The following is a 22756-nucleotide window of genomic DNA, read 5'->3' on the forward strand; positions in this document are numbered from 1 at the left end:
GTTTCCCATCACGCCTGAAGTCATTAAGGGTATCCGATCTCCCATTTTTTGTTAGCAATGATTTCTGTAAGGGTGAAAAGGAAAACTATTTTTCATTTATTTTTTCATTGTGTACATACAAAAATATTTTTGATTATATGGAGCCGTTTATAAAGATGAAATGTAACATTTCTCTGCAGTTGAGTGGTTTTGATGTAATAAGGCACTTAAAGGGTTAGTTCACCCAGATTGCAAAATTATGTAATTAGTAACTTACCCTCATGTTGTTCCAAACCCGTAAGACGGCTCGGTGTTCATCTTCAGTTCTCTCTTCACAGCAGTTCAGTCAGTGTACTGTTTGAGTAAATGCATTACTCCAGGATATTGGTTTGTTTGAACTCAGAGGAAGTGTCAGCCACATTAAAAAAGTTAACAGCTTAAGTCATTTGTGGATTAATGCGTATTAGAGATGGGAATCGTTTAAAACGATTCAGTTCGATTTGGTGAACTGAATGATTCGTTCGCGAACCGGATATCCAGACTGCTTTGTTTTGAACTCTCTCACACAACAGACACGGAAGAGAAGACAATGCTGAATAAAGTCGTAGTTTTTGCTATTTTTGGACCAAAATGTATTTTTGATGCTTCAACAAATTCTAACTGACCCTCTGATGTCACATGGACTACTTTGATGATGTTTTTATTACCTTTCTGGACATGGACAGTATACTGTACACACAGCTTCAATGGAGGGACTAAATCTAAAATATCTTAAACTGTGTCCCGAAGATAAACGGAGGTTTTATGGGTTTGAAACAACATGAGGGTAAGTTATTAATTACATAATCTTGCTATCTGGGTGAACTAACCCTTTAAATGATCATGGATTTGATCAGGTATGCTATTGTATAAAGTGAGGCCCTTTTTTATTTTTTTTATTTCTGTTACTGTCCTTCATTTATTAATGTTTATCGTTTTTTATTTTACATTTGAATATTTCTCATGGTACAGTTCTGATGTAAGTCATTAACAGCAATAATAAGAATAAAGAAGTCAGCGCTGTCAGAGGTTTCTACATGGTGGTTCTGCAAAGATTTTGCTCATCTTAAACAAACTCTCTCTCTCATCTGACTCCGCCGACTAAAAGGAAGGATGGTGATACAGTGTTCGTTCCTGATAACGTTACGCAATGCTCACTAGACAGCACACATACGTCTGCAAGATGCTCCTTGAGGTTTTGTGCTCTTCAAAATGTTTGATTTTAAACTCTGATATGATGTTTTCATTCCCATTTACCATTCCCAAACACTGTGACAGTACATTGTCTGTGTGGAATTGATTATTGTTGTCATATAGAACGAACACTGCAATATTCCATAAAAGGGTCATTCTTCATTTGTGGTGGCAAGTGGTGTCCCTCTACTTTAAAACAGTTTAAATAAACTTTAAATACCAATACCAAATACCAAAAAATTTGTTGTTGCATTTTTGTAATCTGTAGGATAAAAACAATTTTTGCACTATTAATAATTACATTTTGGTATTAAAATACATATTTTATTGAGTTTGAAAGATTACTTTTGTAACAAAATATGCATGTTCCCGCCATACCTCAGAGAGGTTTCATAGAATGTAATGGCAACAATATAACATTTTTAACACAAATAAAGTGGTTATATTGTGAATATAGATTTAATTCAACATGTACAATTCTATTAAATTGTTTTTAAAAATACATATTTTGTAATATTTAAGAATAAAGTAGTGTCCCCCAAATTCATGTCTGTGGTGTTACATCAATGGACATCGTCCCTTTAAGAAAAGGGGGAAATCTATTTGGCCTACTTCCTGTGTGTAAAGGCCATTGCAGGTGCTGGTTGATCTGAGGGGTGCATGGTGAGTACATTCTTTCTTATTAATTTTCTTAAAGTTAGCTAAATTCCTGACAATTTCATGTGTCGCACTTTATTAGTGTCTGTGGTGTTATGTTGATAACTTGCAGATTTTACAAATTTTAATCAAAATTTTGATAATTGCATGTTTATTCATATCTCCAAAATATGCCCTGATCTTTCAATCATCATGATGGCAGCCTCCATTTTAGAAAAGTCTGGATTTAGGCTAATTTGTCTGTGGTGTTACTGTCTGTGGTGTTATCCTATCCTGGTAACACCACAGACTCTATAGTAACTCTGTAGTAACTCCACAGACAATATACAACCAGCAATGTTGTATTTTTAATAAAACACATAGAACAGCCATAATCACATAATTGTATCTCTCTTGTCAGGTATGTGGATACATGATTTATTCACTGAAGATGTTCTGCATTTTTTGTGTTTTGTGTTAAATAAGTTTGTGGATACATGATTTATTCACTGAAGATGTTCAGATTTTTTTTATTATTTTATTTATTTTTTTTGAATGTTTTGTGTCAAGTCTGTGGACAGTTTTTTTGTATTCTCTATTGAAACATATCACGCATTGTGATTGCAGCACAACCCATTGTGCAGACAATTTTTTGAGAGAGTGAGAAACACTCACTGTGAGAAACAGTGTTTATGTAGTGTTTTAATAATTTTTTTATTCAGTTTTTCTCTAAATGTTCTTTTATCAGAGAAGATAGTTCTTGTAATCTTACTCATGATGAATTTCAGTATTTTGCTCAATAAACTTTAAATTGTTAAACCTTTTATGCAATATTATGTCTGTGGTGTTATATTATGTCTGTGGTGTTACTTCAAAAAGTATCTGAAATTTCTTTCCTTCAGAGCCATTTGATCGTATAATTTAATGTTTTTAGACTGTAAAGTGGTGTTAATATTTTAGAATAAAGACTATAAAAGTAACACAGACCATTTTTCCTGCCTTTTTTTATGTATATACACATTTAAAAAAAACTAAACAATTCTTCTTTGGAAAAAATAGGGGCCAAGATGAACAATTAAACATTTCTTTTGAAAAATTAAATTTAAATGATCAATGCAACTGAGTCCTTACAGTAATTTATGTATTTATTAATTATTACCTAAAGTTGCATATCCCTGCTCATTTTAAAACAAACCAAAATTTTACTTCAAATATTGGTAACACCATAGACATTAGTGGTTGTTTCACCAGTGTTTGATTCAAATTATTTAAAAATCTAAATTTTATTAAGCTTCAATTTTAATGGATATATAATATTAAACTAATTTTAAATGCATAGCAATACATTTTATTAAAAGAAAACAAACAAGCATTTTTAAAATTTCTGCCTCTCATTTGCCACCCCAATTGAAGAATGACCCAAAAATAAGAATGTCAATTTTTAATTAATGGTGTCTTTAAGCTGTCTCGCAACAAGCGGTTTTCTGCTCTGAAAGTACACATTACTGATAGATAGTGAGGGCAATAGTCAATCCAATCTGGCAACCCTGGGAAGCACTTTGTGTGTTTTCCCACATGTGGGAGTCACATGAAATTGGACACCTTCCTCAGCGCACAGGACCCTAGACGATGGATTGAGGCAAGAATATATTTGCTCTGTACACAGAACACAGAGAAAAACGTTGCGCAGATCTAATATCCTTAAGCACGGCAATAAAACCGAAGCCTGAAGTTTAACTCGCGGATCTTTGCGCGGCTCTCCTTCAGTGAGCATCAGCTCGAGAACCTGCGGCTCTCCTCCAACTGCACTCCGGTAATAACACAAGCGGCTTGTTTCTTCTGCTGATGTGATGTCGCTCAGAGTTGACAGATCAAATGTTTTATGTACGTTCTGTAGACGTCTTCGGTTTCTATGCGCGTTATTGTGGAGTTGTCTTTCTGTTTCGTGACCCAACCTTGCGATAAAAACAGGTTCTGTATTTTCTGTTAGTGCACGTTTTATGTGAAGTAAATAATAGATAATCTGTGCAATTCTGCAGAAATGTTTGCATTTGTCTGCTATTGGAATGTCACCGCTTTTCGTCTCTTGCGCGATTTAAGGAACTAAGATGGTATATGGGGGAGATGTTATGTATTTGGGATCTAAATCTATATTATATTTTTAATATTGCAAGTGTTAGTCGTTTGAGATACAACTATTGTTTGCAGAGATGTCACCCTTTTTTCTTAGCGCGGTAAAGTTAGTTTTATGTTTGATATTCGCAGGATATTCGCCTAGGCTTGCTTTAGGGACCGTCTGCAAATCTACTTCTCTGTACAAAACGAAGCCCAATAATTAATACAAATTATGTTTCAAACGCCACAGTAAATGCCTTCTAACAGAAACTAACAGAAAATATTTAACCAACATGTCGTCTACAGACAATATCTCCCTTACTGTATGTACAGTACACACAAGCTATTTTCTTTAAAAAATTACCATAATTCACCATAAGGGTTTTTTATGTTCCAAAGGTTGTAGTATGTTTGTAGTTACAAGACTGACTTACTACAAGTGCAAGGTTGCAAATATCAGCCTTACTGTACATGCAGTACATAATCTTCAAAAACCATTACTGTAATTGACCAAAAGGATTTTATCATGTTCCAAAGGCTGTAGTATATTTGTAGTTACCATATTGACTTCCTACAGGTGTGATTTTGCCAATTTCTTCCTTACTGTACATACAGTACAATTCTTAAGAAAAAAATACTGTAGTTCACCAAAAAGAGTTTTTTCATGTTCCAAAGGCTGTTGTACATTTGTAGTTAATAGATTGATTTACTGTAGGTGAAATTGCCAATTTCTATCTTACTGTACGCACAGTAGATAATTATTCTTTGAAAACAATTTGTGGTTTGCGGGGACTCTCCATAGGTGTAATAGTTTTTATACTTAATAAACAATTTTCCATCACCCTACACCAACACTACACCTATAGGGAAGTTAGGAAGTCGTGGCCTAGTGGTTAGAGAGTTTGACTCCTAACCCTAGGGTTGTGGGCTTGAGTCTCGGGCCAGCAATACCACGACTTAGGTGCCCTTGAGCAAGGCACCGAACCCCAACTGCTCCCCAGGCGCTGCAGCATAAATGGCTGCCCACTGCTCCGGGTGTGTGTTCACTGCTGTGTGTGTGTGTGCACTTTGGATGGGATAACCCTCACAGAAAACTAATGGCAACTTTTGAATTTCAGAAAACACTGTTTTGTTAGTTTTTTTTAAGCCTTTTGTTTTACTGGGACACAGGAAGTGTCCTCATAACCCATGTTTATGTTGTAGTACCCATGACATTATACACATTTGTGTTCTCATAATCCATATATACCAGTACAGTCGTGGCCAAAAGTTTTGAGAATTACATAAATATTAGTTTTCAAAAAGTTTGCTGCTAAACTGCTTTTAGATCTTTGTTTCAGTTGTTTCTGTGATGTACTGAAATATAATTACAAGCACTTCATACGTTTCAAAGGCTTTTATCGACAATTACATGACATTTATGCAAAGAGTCAGTATTTGCAGTGTTGGCCCTTCTTTTTCAGGACCTCTGCAATTCGACTGGGCATGCTCTCAATCAACTTCTGGACCAAATCCTGACTGATAGCAACCCATTCTTTCATAATCACTTCTTGGAGTTTGTCAGAATTAGTGGGTTTTTGTTTGTCCACCCGCCTCTTGAGGATTGACCACAAGTTCTCAATGGGATTAAGATCTGGGGAGTTTCCACGCCATGGACCCAAAATTTCAACATTCTGGTCCCCGAGCCACTTAGTTATCACTTTTGCCTTATGGCACGGTGCTCCATCGTGCTGGAAAATGCATTGTTCTTCACCAAACTGTTGTTGGATTGTTGGAAGAAGTTGCTGTTGGAGGGTGTTTTGGTACCATTCATTATTCATGGCTGTGTTTTTGGGCAGAATTGTGAGTGAGCCCACTCCCTTGGATGAGAAGCAACCCCACACATGAATGGTGTCAGGATGCTTTACTGTTGGCATGACACAGGACTGATGGTAGCGCTCACCTTTTCTTCTCCGGACAAGCCTTTTTCCAGATGCCCCAAACAATCGGAAAGGGGCTTCATCTGAGAATATGACTTTGCCCCAGTCCTCAGCAGTCCATTCACTATACTTTCTGCAGAAGATCAATCTGTCCCTGATGTTTTTTTTGGAGAGAAGTGGCTTCTTTGCTGCCCTTCTTGACACCAGGCCATCTTCCAAAAGTCTTGGCCTCACTGTGCGTGCAGATGTGCTCACACCTGCCTGCTGCCATTCCTGAGCAAGCTCTGCACTGGTGGCACTCCGATCCCGCAGCTGAATCCTCTTTTAGGAGACGATCCTGGCGCTTGCTGGACTTTCTTGGACGCCCTGAAGCCTTCTTTACAAGAATTGAACCTCTTTCCTTGAAGTTCTTGATGATCCTATAAATTGTTGATTTAGGTGCAATCTTAGTAGCCACAATATCCTTGCCTGTGAAGCCATTTTTATGCAACGCAATGATGGCTGCACGCGTTTCTTTGCAGGTCACCATGGTTAACAATGGAAGAACAATGATTTCAAGCATCACCCTCCTTTTAACATGTCAAGTCTGCCATTCTAACCCAATCAGCCTGACATAATGATCTCCAGCCTTGTGCTCGTCAACATTCTCACCTGAGTTAACAAGACGATTACTGAAATGATCTCAGCAGGTCCTTTAATGACAGCAATTAAATGCAGTGGAAAGGTTTTTTTGGGATTAAGTTTATTTTCATGGCAAAGAAGGACTATGCAATTCATCTGATCACTCTTCATAACATTCTGGAGTATATGCAAATTGCTATTATAAAAACTTAAGCAGCAACTTTTCCAATTTCCAATATTTATGTAATTCTCAAAACTTTTGCCACGACACACAAATAAATAAATAATAAATGAATAAATATGAATATAAATATAAATAATCTGTTTTAGAATAAAAAAAAACAACAACAAGGAGCGTACTACAAGCTTTAGAACATGAAAAAAGTGAATTAGGTGAATTTTTTTTATTGAAAATATTTGTGTGCTGTACAAGCAGTAAATGTGTTATTGTGAAAATGTAACCTTTAGTAAGTCAGTCTGGTCACTACGAATGTACAGCAACCTTTGGAAAAAAACACTTGGTAAATGTCAGTATTTTTTTCTAAGAATAATTATGCACTGTTTGTACAGTAATGGAGATATTGACAAAGTCTCACCTGTAGTAAGTCAGTCTTGCAACTAGGAATATACTACAGCCTTTGAAACATGAAAAAAAAAAACTCTTGGTGATTTACGGTAATTTACGGTAAGGAGACATTTAATTGTTTGGTAAACTGGTGTTTCTGTGTCGCTGCTAAGATGAAGTTGACGATGTGGACTCGACATGAACTCGAGAGAGAAATGCACATTTCATATGGATTACTTAATCAGAGAGTAGCCTATTTATTTTGGTTTGAATATGTTCGTTTAAAATAGAAATTTCAAACTTGATGATATATATTGCCTATATTTCTTTTAAAACCCACCGACTAAAAGATTAAGACACTACCTGACCCAAAATATCACCCAAAGTTTCTACAGCTTTTTTCTTAGCTTATGGGCGGCAGTGGCTCCGTGGTTCATGTAGATTGTCTACAAACCAGAAGGTTGGTGGTTCAATCCCCAGCTCCACCTGACCAAGTGTCGAGGTGTCCTTGAGCAAGACATCTAACTCCAGCTGCTCCTGATGAGCTGGATGGTGCCTTGAATGGCTGACACCGCAGTCAGTGTATGAATGGGTGAATGTGAGGCAACTTGTAAAGTGCTTTGGATGGCCACGGGGTCTGTTGAAAGTGCTATATAAATGCAGAGCATTTAGCTATTTCAGAATCTATAAAAGTTACTGGGGCTAACTTGTTACTGCATTCAAGCGATTTGAATGTGTGTGATGTACGGCAAGATAAATGCTCGTCACGTCTGCTGCCAAAACTTTGTCAGCCTGTGGGTCATTTGGTTTATTGAAAAATGATTGCACTGATTTGCATGTTTCTTGATGACTTGCTTTTTTCTGTGGTAGGCTACTCACATGCACCATTTCGCTTCACGTCATATTCTCCACCATGTCCCACAGAAAAACTCCTTTTGAATAAAATGCAAAAAGCTCTCTTTGCTTTGCCATCTACAAGTCTTAACCAAGAGTATGTTGCGGTTTATTCGCTATTAAAAGTGTATCTTCTCTTTTTCGTGGCCACACTGGCCATGGCTGCTTAACCTGACCGAACAGCGCGTGTGCTCTACAATTTGAGATTGTTGAGGAGGCGTTCGTGCAACAGTGAACAGTTTGATTGGCACCCGCTCATTTTGGTTCAACCCGCGCATCACTGCTATGAATGTACTACAACCTCTGGAACATAAAAAACCCATTTGTTGGATTACAGTAATTGTTTCATTGAAATAATTAAGTACTGTATGTACATTTAGGGGGATTTTGGCAAAATGTCACCTGTATTAAGTCAGTCTGGCCACAAGGTTTGTAATGCAACCTTTGGAACATAAAAAACCCTTAAGGCGAATTTTTTTTTTTTACAGTAATTGTTTTCTAATATTACGTACTGTATGTACAGTAAGGTTGATATTGGCATAATTTCACCTGTAGTAAGTCAGCCTTGTAACTACAAACATACTACAACCTTTGGAACATGAAAAAACCCTTTTGGTCAATTACAGTAATTGTTTTTGAAGATTATGTACTGTACATACAGTAAGGGGTATATTGGCAAAATTTCACCTGTAGTAAGTTAGTTTTGTAACTAGTAATGTACTACAACATTTGGAACATAAAAACACCCTTTAGGTCAATTACAGTAATTGTTTTACTGGATTAATTATGTACTGTAGATACAGTAAGGGAGATATTGGCAAACTTTCACCCGTAGTAAGTCAGTCTTGTAACTTTAAATGTACTACAACCTTTGGAACATAAAAATAGCCTTATGGTTAAAGTAATTGTTTTCTAAGAATAATTATGTACTGTACATACTGTAAGGGAGATATTGGCAAAATTTCACCTGTAGTAAGTCAGTCTTGTAACTACAAATGTCCTACAACCTTTGAAAAAAAAAAAAAAAAACCTTGATGAATTATAGAAATTCTTTAACGAAAATAGCTTGTGTGTACTGTACATAAAGGGAGATATTGTCTGTAGCGACATGTTGGTTAAATATTTTCATTTAGCGAATATCAAACCTAAAACTAACTTTACCGTGCCTTTTTAGCGAATACATAATACAGTAAGGTGCACATACATGCATACATACACATGTAGAAAAATCCCCAAAAAACATTGATTTAACTTGGATCATAATTGCAGATTTTAGCAATGCAATGCCATGAATGTAGAATGTAACATTGCATAGCGGAAAACGTGTAGAATGAGCAAAACATAGGCCAATCTAAATAACCCCAGTGCACCAATATTGATCGCCCAGAATGTTCCTATCTTATGACATGGCTAAGTGGGGTCCTTTATCAGCATTACGAATGAACCTGTCCTGTCTCAGAAGTCACTGTGATGATGATGACTATTGCTATTTTACTTTAGTTTTGAAACAGAATGCTGCAACAAAGATATGCAACTTCTCATGTAAGACAGTCAAAAAAAACAAAAAAAAAAACAAAGACAAATATTAGAGACAGATGTGGGAAAAGAGAGAGAAAAGGAGGTTTGCAGAGCAGTGAGGTTGGCCCTTTTTTTCCCCGGTCTCCATTATCCAGTAGATTTACAGTAATCGGAGTTGCATAGCAGCCACATGAGCTCACAGCGCTGTCCACACTTTGTGCCAAACTGTCAGTGTGCACTTGTATAATCAGAGAGACCAGATAGAGTGCTTTTTAATGACATTTTCAAACTGGCCTCTGTTTGTTTTGCAAGTAGACAGTGGTTACAATGGCAATACAAGCAGAAGTGTATTTGTCAAACTTTTCTTTTGTTTGAGCTTTCTTCTCATAGTAACAATGTGCCAGCATTGCAGTGATGGAGAATAGACCCATTTTTAACTATATTATAATGTTACAACATGCACTGTATAAATTAAGATTGTGATCATGTTTAATCAACAATATGTTCTTTTGTATATATTTCCTTTAAGGATCAGTGAAGGCATGCTCATTTTGATGCTCTAAACCAGGAATAGGCAATGTCGATCCTGGAGTGCCTATGTCCTGCAGAGTTCCACCTTGAAAAAAACTCCACTCCACTTCTAAACACACACACACACACACACACACTTCTGTAAGCATTTAGGGGAATATCGCTGCTGCCATTTTGAAGTGTGTTCCATGTCGCAAACTGGACGAATTAAGTTAATATGGATAAACCCTCGACCCATCGATTTTTACAGAGGGAGCGAGTCTGCTTCATATGCACACTTCAGGCCGCTCCATAGATCACAATGCAACAAGATTATGACTTTTTTTTTTTTTTACTTTTATAACAGCCCAGACATACCTATTTACATATAGAATACTGCACCAAACAAATTTGTAAGGGGAAAAAGTAAACAATTAACCAACTATATAGTGGATTTAAAGTGTTCAAGGGCTTAGGACGTTCCAGTTAAGCCCATTGCAAGGGTTCTGAAGACCTTGATTAGCTCGTTCAGGTGTGTTTGATTAGGTTTAGAGATAAACTCACTCCAGGACCAACGTTGCCTATCCCTGCTATAAACAAATGCTAAATATAAAACTAAGTATAACTTATTAAGAATGCATTTAATGACTCAACTATATAGTCTTTAAGGATTAATGCAAATATTTAATATCCTGCAATTCAGGAAAATATTTTATGCTTGTCATGCTAGATAACTTTACACTAGGGCTGAAACGATTCCTCGAGTAACTCGAGTTACTCGATTACAAAAAATGATCGAGGCAGAGGAATTTTACAATTTAATTTTACAATTAAAAGCCTCTTTTAATTTATTTTAAATCTCACGTCAGGTTCTTTCGCAATGCTTTTTAATGTGACACAACGCGTTTACGTCACCCACAAAGCGGAAAGAGACACAAGCGCGGAGTCTGAAATCTCATTCTGCAAGGAGTCAGCAGTGTTTTGATTTGAGGGCGCGGGCAAACGTAAAGAGAACATCGTGGCGTGTGTCCAGTGCAAGATAGAGCTGGCATACCACAACTAGGACCCTATGATTTCCACGATGCAGAAAACGCGGAGGGAATCGCAGAATCCAGTCATGAAAAAGGATTTTACAGTTTAACGTGGAATGGCATGGGATTTGCCAAATTTTGAATGAAATAATCAAAAATAGGTCATTGCACTTACATCAAATCACGATATGGACTAATATCTGTAAATATTAAGCCGGAACAGTCTATTTAAATATGAATCCTGCATGTTCTGCGTGTCTGTGTTAATGAATGGAGCAGAAGCGCGTCTTCCTTTATTAAACACACTGAAGCACGCGTGACGCTCCGGTGATTTCAGCGTCTGCTGTCTCACTAAATAAGACGTGAACACATGAACAACATCTCCAGAACTGCTCTGACAGTCACTTCATGAGCATTTGACCGTTTGATTTGATTAAAACTAGCATCACATCACATACACAGAACTGTAAAGGTACGTCAACCCGTCAAAATAAAAGTCCGTTTTTTAAGGTTTAATTACACAACATTTCTTTCACGTTTTATTTTTAATAGTTAATCCCCTTTGTTTACCAAAAAGTTAAGTTTGCTTAATTTTTAATAATTAAAAGATAAATTAAATTAATGTTTTATGTGTTTAATGTGCATCAGAAAATGCTTTATTTAAAACCCCAACTGAATGGCACTTAAATGCACTTAATTCATCTGTCAACTTTATTGTCATTGTTCACAGTACAAGTACAGACAGAGAAACAATGGGTAATAATTAAATGTTTATTTTTGATGTATGCATTGCATTTTATGCATTTAAAATGAAAAAATATTTTTTTCTAAAAAAGGAAACTTACTTGTTCATTGTAAGAGACCCAGGAGTCTTATTTTCTCTTGCATAATTAATATTGCACTTTAAGCAAAAACACATTTTATCCGATTTTTTGGTAGAATACTCGATTACTAAAATATTCGATAGCTACAGCCCTACTTCACACACCTAAAATAAAGACAAATTTAACAGCAGTAATAAAGTAAAACATTACTTTAAAAAAGTAATATTCTTTTAGCATGTGTCCTTACAAATGAAGGACACTATGAGCAATTAGTATTGAACACGTATAAACTTTTCTTTATTTTTTTAAATTACATTGTTTTCATTTTTGTTAGCGCCCTGATTTTTTTTTATCATGTTGGATGTCATGTGGGTTCATGTCTGTTATTAGTTTAAATGTTATCAATTATCATACATCACACATGTAGTCTAACTTTGCAGTTTATATTTAAGTATTTTTATAAGAAAAACACAGTGAATAATTGTATTTGTATAATTCTGTTTTTCATCATTACAGAAGAAAGCCAATAATGGGTCTTTTTGATTTTCAATGATTGATCGATCTTTAATGTCAATTTAGAAAATAATCAATTACTAGTGTCAATATTTAATAATATTGGTTATTGATTTAGAAATTTGGGGTGATCAGATGGGTTTGTAAAGAATATAATTATTGGCCTACCATACAGCCTTATAAACCTAATACCTTTTAAAACACTAGAGTAAATATGTATTCTGTAGATTGATGCTAATTTCAAAAGGCTTTACACATTTAAAAGTAAGTGATATTATTGTGAAGATTCATCTGAATGGTGTACACTCATATGAGATGGAGACCGCACTCATAATTGTTTAATATAAAAAGTTTTAGTGACCTCTTCAGTGGATTTCCTTATTATATATTTCCTTATTAAACATCCAAGAGAAACCTTGTACTCATTGGTTGCTGCCTCTGTAGATAAACTAGTAGTCTAAATAAATAGCGTAAAATAATAATAATTTATACATTTTGAAGTTAACTTATCCAGGAAAATGCATTTACTGTCTGGAAGCCCACAGTTTAAGAATTGCAGAGACAATACTATTTAAAAGATTTCTGTTTTAGGTATGATATTTACATCAAAGCAGACTTACACCGCAAACAGTTCTGGTTTATGATGCTTAAATATTCAGCCCTGGGTTAGTAATTAGAAATGTTTTCATCCTGCTGTGCTTCTCACACAGTGGTATTTATTATTATTATTATTTTAAGTTTTAATTATCATTATATAGTATGTATAATTTTATATGAAACCAAATTCAGATGCTCCTTTACATGTGATTGTGTACTTACACTGCAGTCAGAAGTTCAGATACACATTCTTTTGCGGTTTGTTTACAATTAGATTTTTTTCAGCATTGTACACAGTAAATTTCAGAGTGTTAAATTAACACTGCTCAAAGCATATATGGCAGGGCTATTCAAATCTTTCCCTGGAGGGCCAATGCTGTGCAGAGTTTGGCTCCAACTCCAGTCAAACACACCTGAGCATGCTAATCAATGGTTTTGAGATCATTAGAAAATCACAGGCAGGTGACTCTGATCAGGGCTGGAGCCAAACTCTGCACCGCATTGGCCCTCCAGGGCAAGATTTGAATAACCCTTATATATGGTCCCACTCTAAAAGAGCGTTAGATTAACACTGAAGCTGTGTTAAAGTTAATGAGATAATTAAGTGATTAATAAAGTGATGATTGAGCATTAGTGATGAACACCTGCTGTTAACAAGCAGAATCACTGAAGAAAAGACAGAAAAGAACTACAACTGACTTCTACAGAGCCCTGCACATGACATGCAAGAAAATAATTAATAAATTGTGCGCACGATTTAATAATTCAGTGCCTCAATGTACTAAAATGTGCACACGATTGTGTTCCGTCGATTTGCTAAATTGTGCGCACGATTTAGCAAATCGAGGGAACTAATTGGCAAATCGTGTGCACAATTTATAAATCGAGTGAACGAAATAGTAAACTGAGGGAACGCAATAGTAATCGTGTGCACATTTTAGTACATTGAGGGAACGAATTAGTAAATCGTGCACACGATTTAGCCCACTATTTTTTCCTGCATGTCATGTGCGGGGCTCCGTAGACTTCAGCCACAGCCTTAGATGAAATCAACTGAAATAAAAGAAGACATTAAATCTCTCAAGATCTCAGCAGAAGATGATTAAACAACTCCACAAACAGCATCACCAACTTCATGCATTACTAACCAGTTAGATTATCTAAAACAGAAGTTGTTTATTGAGAATTAATAATTTTTTTTTCTTACAATTTTTGTGAATAGTGGTTACTTCAGCTGCATCTTGACACTTGACTTTTTAAATTTAAGTTTCTCTTTGGCTGTCTCTATATACCCCTGGTTTCACAGACAGGGCTTAAGACTAGTCCTAGACTAAAATGTAAGTCTGAGCTGTTTCCACTGAAATAAACTTGCACTGACTGATCTTAAAAATATATCAGTGCCTTTTTAGTTTTAAGATGCACATCGGTAATGTTTTTTTCTAAGCATGTTTATAAAAATTACTTAAATGTCCTAATTGATCTATGGTCTAATCCTGGCTTAGTCTAAGCCCTGTCTGTGAAACCGGGCCTTAGTGTATTAAACACATATGTGATGACAAGGATTTTATGATAAAGTCATGTATCGGAGTCTATTATTGCAATTTGTCCAAAACTGTAGTGCATTTATGCTTTCGACGTTGTTGCAGTTATATTAAAATGACAAAAATAAAAATGCAGCTGCATAATTTATTAATGTTGCAATGCATCTAAATCTCTGTTAATTCTTAATACTTAATTTTTTGCCAGATGACAAACAGAAATTCAAACTGTTTAATAATGTGTGAGGTTGGTGATGCTGTTTGTGGAGATGATTCATTGTCTTCTGCTGAGATCTTTAGAGATTTAATGTTGTCTTAGGCTACGTCCACACAAAGCCAGAGCTTTCCCTATCCAATCTTTTTTTTTCTTGTCTCAAGAAATATCTGCGTCCACACGAAAGCACAAAACGATGTAGTATACATACCAGACCAGCACATGGCACTGTAATTCTGCCGCAGAGATACACTAAAAACGGAGAAGAAGACATAAACTATGCATATAAACCTTGCGCGTGGTACACAAACGAACATGGAACAATACATTTATTAATGTGTGTTAATATTAGTTAATAAAGACAATCATTCAGTGTGTGTTCATGTTTTTGTTGCTGTTACGTGACTAGGGCTGCAACAACGAATCGATTAAATCGATTAAAATCGATTACTAAAAGAGTTGGCAACGAATTTCATAATCGATTCGTTGTGTCGCGCGACGCAGAGACGTTTGATTATTATGTAAAAATAAAAACTTTAGTTGATCGCGGAGCGGAATGAACACACTCGGTCTCTCTCGCGCACTGATGCTAGTGCTAGCAGAGTTCGGCGCCTCATAGACAGGGCGGAGCAAAAAAAAAAAAAAAATGAGCAGAGGTAGAGGAAAGATACATGGCGGAGGCAGAGAAATCCGTGCGCCCCAAGTCATCCAAGGTGTGGGAGCATTTCACACTAAATAAACAGAAAAAGTGTGTTAACTGCAAAATATGCAAAAGCGACATGGCATGGCACGGGAGCACCACGGCAATGATCCAGCACCTGAAACGCAAACATGTTGGAGTCTTTGATGAGGAGGAAGGGAGTTCAACAGCAGGGTAAGTCACTACAGAATCCTACTTTTGTTCCGTATTGACGTGAGGAACGTAATGTCCCTGCCGCTGGTGTTTATACTCGTTATCCAGCTTGACAAGCATGACAAGTTAGCGTTAGCTCGTTAATAAGAGTAGTAAAGCAGGGGTGGTATAATTACTTTGCACTTTGCATTGCAAGACTAAAGACATGTTTTTATTCACTCGCCTTTTTTGGACCATTCATTTTTCAATCTGTTGTCATGTATAGCTACACTGCAATAAAAGCTTTTCTTACTTAGTAATTTTGTCTCGTTTCCAGTCCAAATATAAAAAAAATCTTAAATCAAGATAACTAGACAAGAAAAATGGCATGAGAAAATTAAGTGATGCTTAAAACTTCAGTTTTTGATTATATATCATTAAGATTATTTTTCTTACCCCATTGGCAGATAATTTAGCTTGTTTTAAACTAACAATCACTTAATTTTGAGGTGTTGTTTTTCAGAAAACAAAACAATTTCTTATGCTATTTCATGTGTCTAGTAAAAGAATGAAAAATCTTGATTTAAGATTTTTTTGATATTTGGACTGAACAGGACAAAACTACTAAATTAGAAAAGCATTTTTTACAGTGTATATTCTGTGCTTTGTCCCAAATAGGTTATTAATGACAAATATATTTGTGTGTGTTGTACTTTTTAATCTAATTTTAAAGTTCTTTTATAGCACTTGGTCATCTTAAGCTGTGTTTAAATGTGGTGTATAAATGAACCTTGCACTTACTACAATGATGGTAATAATTTAATGACTAAGCTTCAAGTGAACTCGAGAGAGAGAGAGAGGGAGAGAGAGAGAGGGAGTGTGTGTTTGTGTGTGTCTTGTCTGTAATTGCTCTTTGGGTTAGGTATGCATGTATGTATGTAAGTATGTATTTAGTTGATGTAAAAATTTTGCTATTACACATACTCATACTATCTTTTTGATTCCAGAAAAAAACAGCAAACCATGAGAGGCTTCTTGATGGGAAATGCATCATGTACACCACAGCAAGCCGCTATCTTGACGGATAGTATCCTCAACATGCTCGTCACTGACATGAGGCCTCTGTCAATGGTTGAAGATGATGGCTTCACTAAAATGATCCACACCTTGAACCCTGGTTACACTCTGCCCTCCAGGACTCACTTCACAAAGCTCATGGAGAGAAAATATGAAGAGACATTCAAAGAAGTGAAAACTGCAATAAACACCAACAACAGCAAACTTGCTCTCACCACTGATGTATGGACAAGTGTAGCAACTGAAGCCTACCTTGGCATTACATGCCACTACATCACAGATGACTGGGACATGCAGTCATTCTGCCTCACCACCATGCCACTGCATGACAGACATACTGCATCTAACATTGCAGAGTGGTTGGAGCAGGTAGTGGCCAGATTTGAAATTCCTCCTAGCAAAATCATTGCCATAGTCCATGACAATGGTGCTAATATCGTGGCTGCAGCAAATATCCTGGAGGAGAAGCATGGGTGGTCCTCTGTCCGTTGCACTGGCCATACTTTGCAACTTGTGATCAATACTGCGTTGAAGCATCCAAGCATTGAAAAAGCTGTCGGGGCTGCAAGATGTCTGGTAGAACATTTTAAGAAAAGCGAGCTAGCCAGCAGTAAACTCAGAGAGAAACAACAACAAATGGCCACACCAGAGCACAGCCTTGTTCAAGACATAAGCACAAGGTGGAATAGCACATTCTATATGATAAGTCGACTGCTTGAGCAAAGGTGGCCTGTAACAGCAACACTGTCCGACAGCTCTGTCACACAGAGAGGCAAAAGGTACCTGGATCTGAAACCAGACCAGTGGAGCCTGCTGGAAGAGCTTTCAACAGTGCTCAAACCTTTTGAATGTGTCACTGTGTTCATGAGTGGACAGAAATATGCAACAATATCTGCAATACCTCCACTTGTGAAGGGGCTGTTGAAGTCCACCCAGAGTGCTGTCTACGAGTCAGCCCCGCTGCGGGCTTTCCAACTCACTGCGGTGCAGCAGTTGCAGGAGAGATGGAAAAGGGAGACTGCTTTCTCAGATGGAGCACCAAACACAGTGATTTTTGCCTGAGCCTGGAGCATTTGGACATGCTCACATTTTTGCATTGCAATGCAAAGTGTCTGAACAAAGGGAGTGAGAGAGAGTAAGTGTGTGTGTGTGTGTGTGTGTGTGTGTGTGTGTGTGTGTGTGTGTGTGTGTGCATCTGCAGTGTAGTGTAGAGAACAAGTTCTGACATTCAAACAAATCCTGTTAAATTTTCTGATTTGTATTGTTCTTTATTTTTTATAAATTATTTATTGTTCTGGCAGCTCAGGTGGCACTTTATAAAAAAAACTAAAGTCTATATATTTGGCAGATATAAGGCATACATGTGTATGTTTTTAGTGTTAGTCCATTTTTATTTTATTTTATTATTATTATAACAACTCAGGGATGTTCAAGGAGCAACATGTTTGTGCACTTTCTAAAGATTTTAGTTCTGTTTTTGAATAAAGAGTTTGAAATGAATGCTTTTCTTGTTTTTTGTTTTTTATCCGATTCATCGATTAATCAAAAAAATAATCGACAGATTAATCGATTATTAAAATAATCGTTAGTTGCAGCCCTATACGTGACATAGAGATGTCTGATTAGGGGCGAGACATGGGTTAATGGCATCATTGTTTCAGAAAATATACAGATTCGCTGTCCACACGAAAACACAAAGGCGGCGTTTTCAAATTTATCCGCTCTGGGTCCCGGTTTAAAAAATATATAGTTTTCAATTTAATTAATTTAACACTGGATTTTACTCTGTATATTAATACTGAAGTCATCCAAAATGTGAAAGAATATGTATGGATCTATGAAGTAAAAAAAAAAAATAGTATAACGGCCCAGTTTTATATTTAAGATCATCCAAAGTTGCTACATTTAGCTTTTATAACAGCTTGGCAGAGTCATGGCATTCTCTCATCAGATTTGCAGAGTTGTCTTCTGGAATGGTTTTCACTTCACAGGTGTGCCTTGAAAAGTGTTCATTTGTGACATTTCATGCCTTCTTAATGTGCCTTAGACCATCAGTTTTCTTGAGCAGGGTAAGAGTGGTTACAGAGTCAATAGCCCTATTAGTGCTACTACAACTACTGTACAAATTCATATTATGGCAAGAAACACTCAGTTAAGAAACTAGAAAAGGAAGCCCATCATTACTATAAGATACAAAGGTCAGTCAATCCAAAAAAATCTCAAGAACTTCTCAAAGAAAATCTCAAGTTCAGTCGCCATCAAATGCTATGATGAAACTTGGGGTGCTTCTCAATTCTTATTTGTGCATCCTCGTTTCCTTTCCTCATGTCTTATCTCCACCTCTTCAGGATGCGAGGGGAAGGACGCAAGGAAAAGACGTGAGGATGGAGGACTTGAATCATGTGAAATGATTTATCCTCACTCCCTTCAGCGTTACTTCAAAGTCTCATCAGCTGTGTTTAAAGGGATCTGCCCTTTTGTTGTTAAAGTTTGTTAATTAAGACATTCATAATAAATATTAATAAAGCAAGATGCCCTGTTTGAAATATATGACATGCATGGTTTATTTGAAGTGGAAAGGTAAAATATAAATAAAAATTATTACAACAGATGTGAAGGGGGAGGAGAATTTATAAGTGCTTCACGTTAAGTCGATAAAAGACTTCCGCATTGGATACACCTGTGTATCCTCGCTCATCGCTCCTCATGAAGCCTCCTCCCTCCTCGATCCTCGCCTCCTAATGGTGCAATTAGAGAATTGAGATGTCCTTCAAGATGGCTGTGCTCGATCGGTTTCCGGGTCATAAGATGGAGGACGGAGGAGCGAAGAGACGAGGAGGGATATTGAGAAGCACCCTTGTTCTCATGAGGAGCGACCCAGGAAAGGGTGACCAAGAGCTACCTCTGTTGCACAGGATAAGTTTATTAGAACTACCAACCTCAGATACCACCTGTTGACAGCACCTGAGATTACAGCACACATAAATGATTGTGATAGTTAAAGAGACAGACATAATTCTCCACTGTTCAGGGGAGACTGTATGAGTCAGGCCTTCAGGGCCCTATTGTGGCAAAGAAACCATTATTTCGTAAGACAAGCTACAATCTTGGGCCAAGAAGCACAAGGTTCCTGAAAGTGTACCCAATGAGGCTGACTGAGAGAATGTCACAAGTGTGCAAAGCTGTCATCAAAGCAAAAGAAGAAAACATATTAAGGGGTATTTACCATGGTTTTGTTGACTATTATATTAAATTAAAAAGTGTGTCCAAACTTTTGTCTGGTAGTTAAGTCAAGTCAAGTCAAGTCACCTTTATTTATATAGCGCTTTAAATAAAATACATTGAGTCAAAGCAGCTGAAAAACATTCATTAGGAAAACAGTGTGTCAATAATGCAAAATGACAGTTAAAGGCAGTTCATCATTGAATTCAGTGATGTCATCTCTGTTCAGTTTAAATAGTGTCTGTGCATTTATTCGCAATCAAGTCAATGATATCGCTGTAGATGAAGTGACCCCAACTAAGAAAGCCAGAGGCGACGGCAGCAAGGAACCGAAACTCCATCAGTGCCAGAATGGAGAAAAAAACCTTGGGAGAAACCAGGCTCAGTTGGGGGGCCAGTTCTCCTCTTACCAGAGGAAACCAGAAGTTCAATTCCAGGCTGCAGCAAAGTCAGATTGTGCAGAAGAATCATCTGTTTCTTGTGGTCTTGTCCTGGTGGTCGTCTGAGACAAGGTCTTTACAGAGGATCTGTATCTGGGGCTCTAGTTGTCCTGGTCTCCGCTGTCTTTCAGGGATGTAGAGGTCCTTTCTAGGTGATGATCCACCATCTGGTCTGGACACGTACTGGATCCGGGTGACCCTCTGATCTGGATACAGACTGGATCTGGTGGCTACGGTGACCTCGGAATAAGAGAGAAACAGACTAATAATAGCGTAGATGCCATTCTTCTAATGATGTAGCAAGTACAAAGGTTGTTATGGGAAGTGTTCCCGGTTCCGGTTTACATAATTAATGCAGCCTAAAAATCCTTTAACGGATTTGGATATTAAAAGCATATTAGTATGTTATGTGTAAGCCAGGTTAAAGAGATGGGTCTTTAATCTAGATTTAAACTGCAAGAGTGTGTCTGCCTCCCGAACAATGTTAGGTAGGTTATTCCAGAGTTTAGGCGCCAAATAGGAAAAGGATGAGTTTTGAGAACGTAGCGGACGTAGAGGATTATAATGTAAAAGGAGCTCATTCAAATACTGAGGTGCTAAACCATTTAGGGCTTCATAAGTAATAAGCAATATTTTCAAATCTATACGATGTTTGATAGGGAGCCAGTGCAGTGTTGACAGGACCGGGCTAATATGGTCATACTTCCTGGTTCTAGTAAGAACTCTTGCTGCTGCATTTTGGACTAGCTTTAGTTTGTTTACTAAGCGTGCAGAACAACCACACAATAAAGCATTAAAATAATCTAACCTTGAGGTCATAAATGCATGGATTAACATTTCTGCATTTGACATTGAGAGCATAGGCCATAATTTAGATATATTTTTAAGATGGAAAAATGCAGTTTTACAAATGCTAGAAATGTGGCTTTCTAAGAAAAGATTGCGATCAAATAGCACACCTAGGTTCCTAACTGGTGACGAAGAATTGACAGAGCAACCATCAAGTCTTAGACAGTGTTCTAGGTTATTACATGCAGAGTTTTTAGGTCCTATAATTAACACCTCTGTTTTTTCAGAATTTAGCAGTAAGAAATTACTTTTCATTCAGTTTTTTATATCGACTATGCACTCTATTAGTTTTTCAAATTGGTGTGTTTCACCTGGCCGCGAAGAAATATAGAGCTGAGTATCATCAGCATAACAGTGAAAGCCAACACCATGTTTCCTAATGATATCTCCCAAGGGAAACATATAAAGCGTGAAGAGTAGCGGCCCTAGTACTGAGCCTTGAGGTACTCCATACTGCACTTGTGATCTATATGATACATCTTCATTCACTGCTATGAACTGATGGCGGTCATATAAGTACGATTTAAACCATGCTAATGCACTTCCATTAATGCCAACAAAGTGTTCAAGTCTATGCAAAAGAATGTTGTGGTCAATTGTGTCAAACGCAGCACTAAGATCCAATAAAACTTATAGAGCGATACAACCACGATCAGATGATAAGAGCAGGTCATTTGTAACTCCTCCCCCTTTGCCTTTAAGACACGTCTCATGTTTATAACAGTAATTTTGGGGGGTTGACTCATTTAAAATAATGTAATCATCATGTTTTAGCCAGGTTTCTGTCAAACCGCACATGTAGATTATGATCAGTGATCATATTATTTACAAAAAGTGTTTTCATAGAAAGGGATCTGATATTCAATAAGCCAAGCTTTAGCATTTGTTTATACGTATTGCATCTGTTTTTTATTAAAAACAAATTAAATTGTTAATCTTAACTTGGTTTGGACGTTTTTTGTATTTTCTAGTTTGGGGAACAGACACAGTCTCTATAGTGTGATATCTAGGTGAAAGAGTCTCTATGTGCTGAGAATTAACTGACCTCTGTGATGTGAGGCAGCTAGCAGACGGTCGGTTTAGCCATTCTGTCTGATTCCTTACCTGGGCCCTCTTTAGTCAAGTATAAACACTAAGACTATTTGCCATATTTCTAGAGAGAAGAGTGGTGCCACCCCAGGAGGGATGAAGACCATCTCTTTTCAACAGGTTAGGTCTGTCCCAAAAGCTTGTCCAATTGTCTATGAAACTTATGTTATTCTGTGGGCACCACTTAGACATCCAGCCATTGAGTGATGACAATCTGCTATGCATCTCGTCACCACGGTAAGCAGGGAGGGGACCAGAGCATATTACAGTGTCTGACATCATGCTTGCAAGCTCACACTTGTTTTTTGGTGATCTCCGACTGGCGAAGTCAAACATCATTAGTGCCGGCATGAATAACAATCTTACTGTATTTACGTTTAGCATTAGCCAGCACTTTTAAATTTGCCAAGATGTCAGGCGCTCTGGCTCCCGGTAAACATTTGACTATGGTGGCTGGTGTCTCTATATTCACGTTCCGTACAATAGAATCACCAATAACTAGAGCACTTTCATCAGGTTTCTCAGTGGGTGCATCACTGA

General features: G+C 37.0%; 2 protein-coding genes across 4 annotated transcripts in view; both read left to right on the forward strand.

The window, feature by feature from the left end:
* The first annotated feature begins 3450 nt into the window (after positions 1-3450).
* Positions 3451-22756, forward strand: part of scara5 (scavenger receptor class A, member 5 (putative)) — a 189506-nt gene continuing 170200 nt past the window's right edge. For all 3 annotated transcript variants that reach the window (XM_059513342.1, XM_059513344.1, XM_059513343.1), the window contains exon 1: positions 3451-3661. The gene's annotated coding sequence lies outside the window, so the exon portion shown is untranslated. The remainder of the gene's footprint in view (positions 3662-22756) is intronic.
* Positions 15364-17678, forward strand: LOC132107372 (E3 SUMO-protein ligase ZBED1-like). The gene is made up of 2 exons (XM_059513596.1): positions 15364-15581; positions 16547-17678. Exons 1-2 carry the CDS (start codon positions 15379-15381, stop codon positions 17676-17678), a joined length of 1335 nt encoding a protein of 444 aa, XP_059369579.1. The 5' UTR covers positions 15364-15378.

The sequence above is a fragment of the Carassius carassius genome, chromosome 27, assembly GCF_963082965.1.
Source record: "Carassius carassius chromosome 27, fCarCar2.1, whole genome shotgun sequence".
Classification (NCBI taxonomy): Eukaryota; Metazoa; Chordata; class Actinopteri; order Cypriniformes; family Cyprinidae; genus Carassius; species Carassius carassius.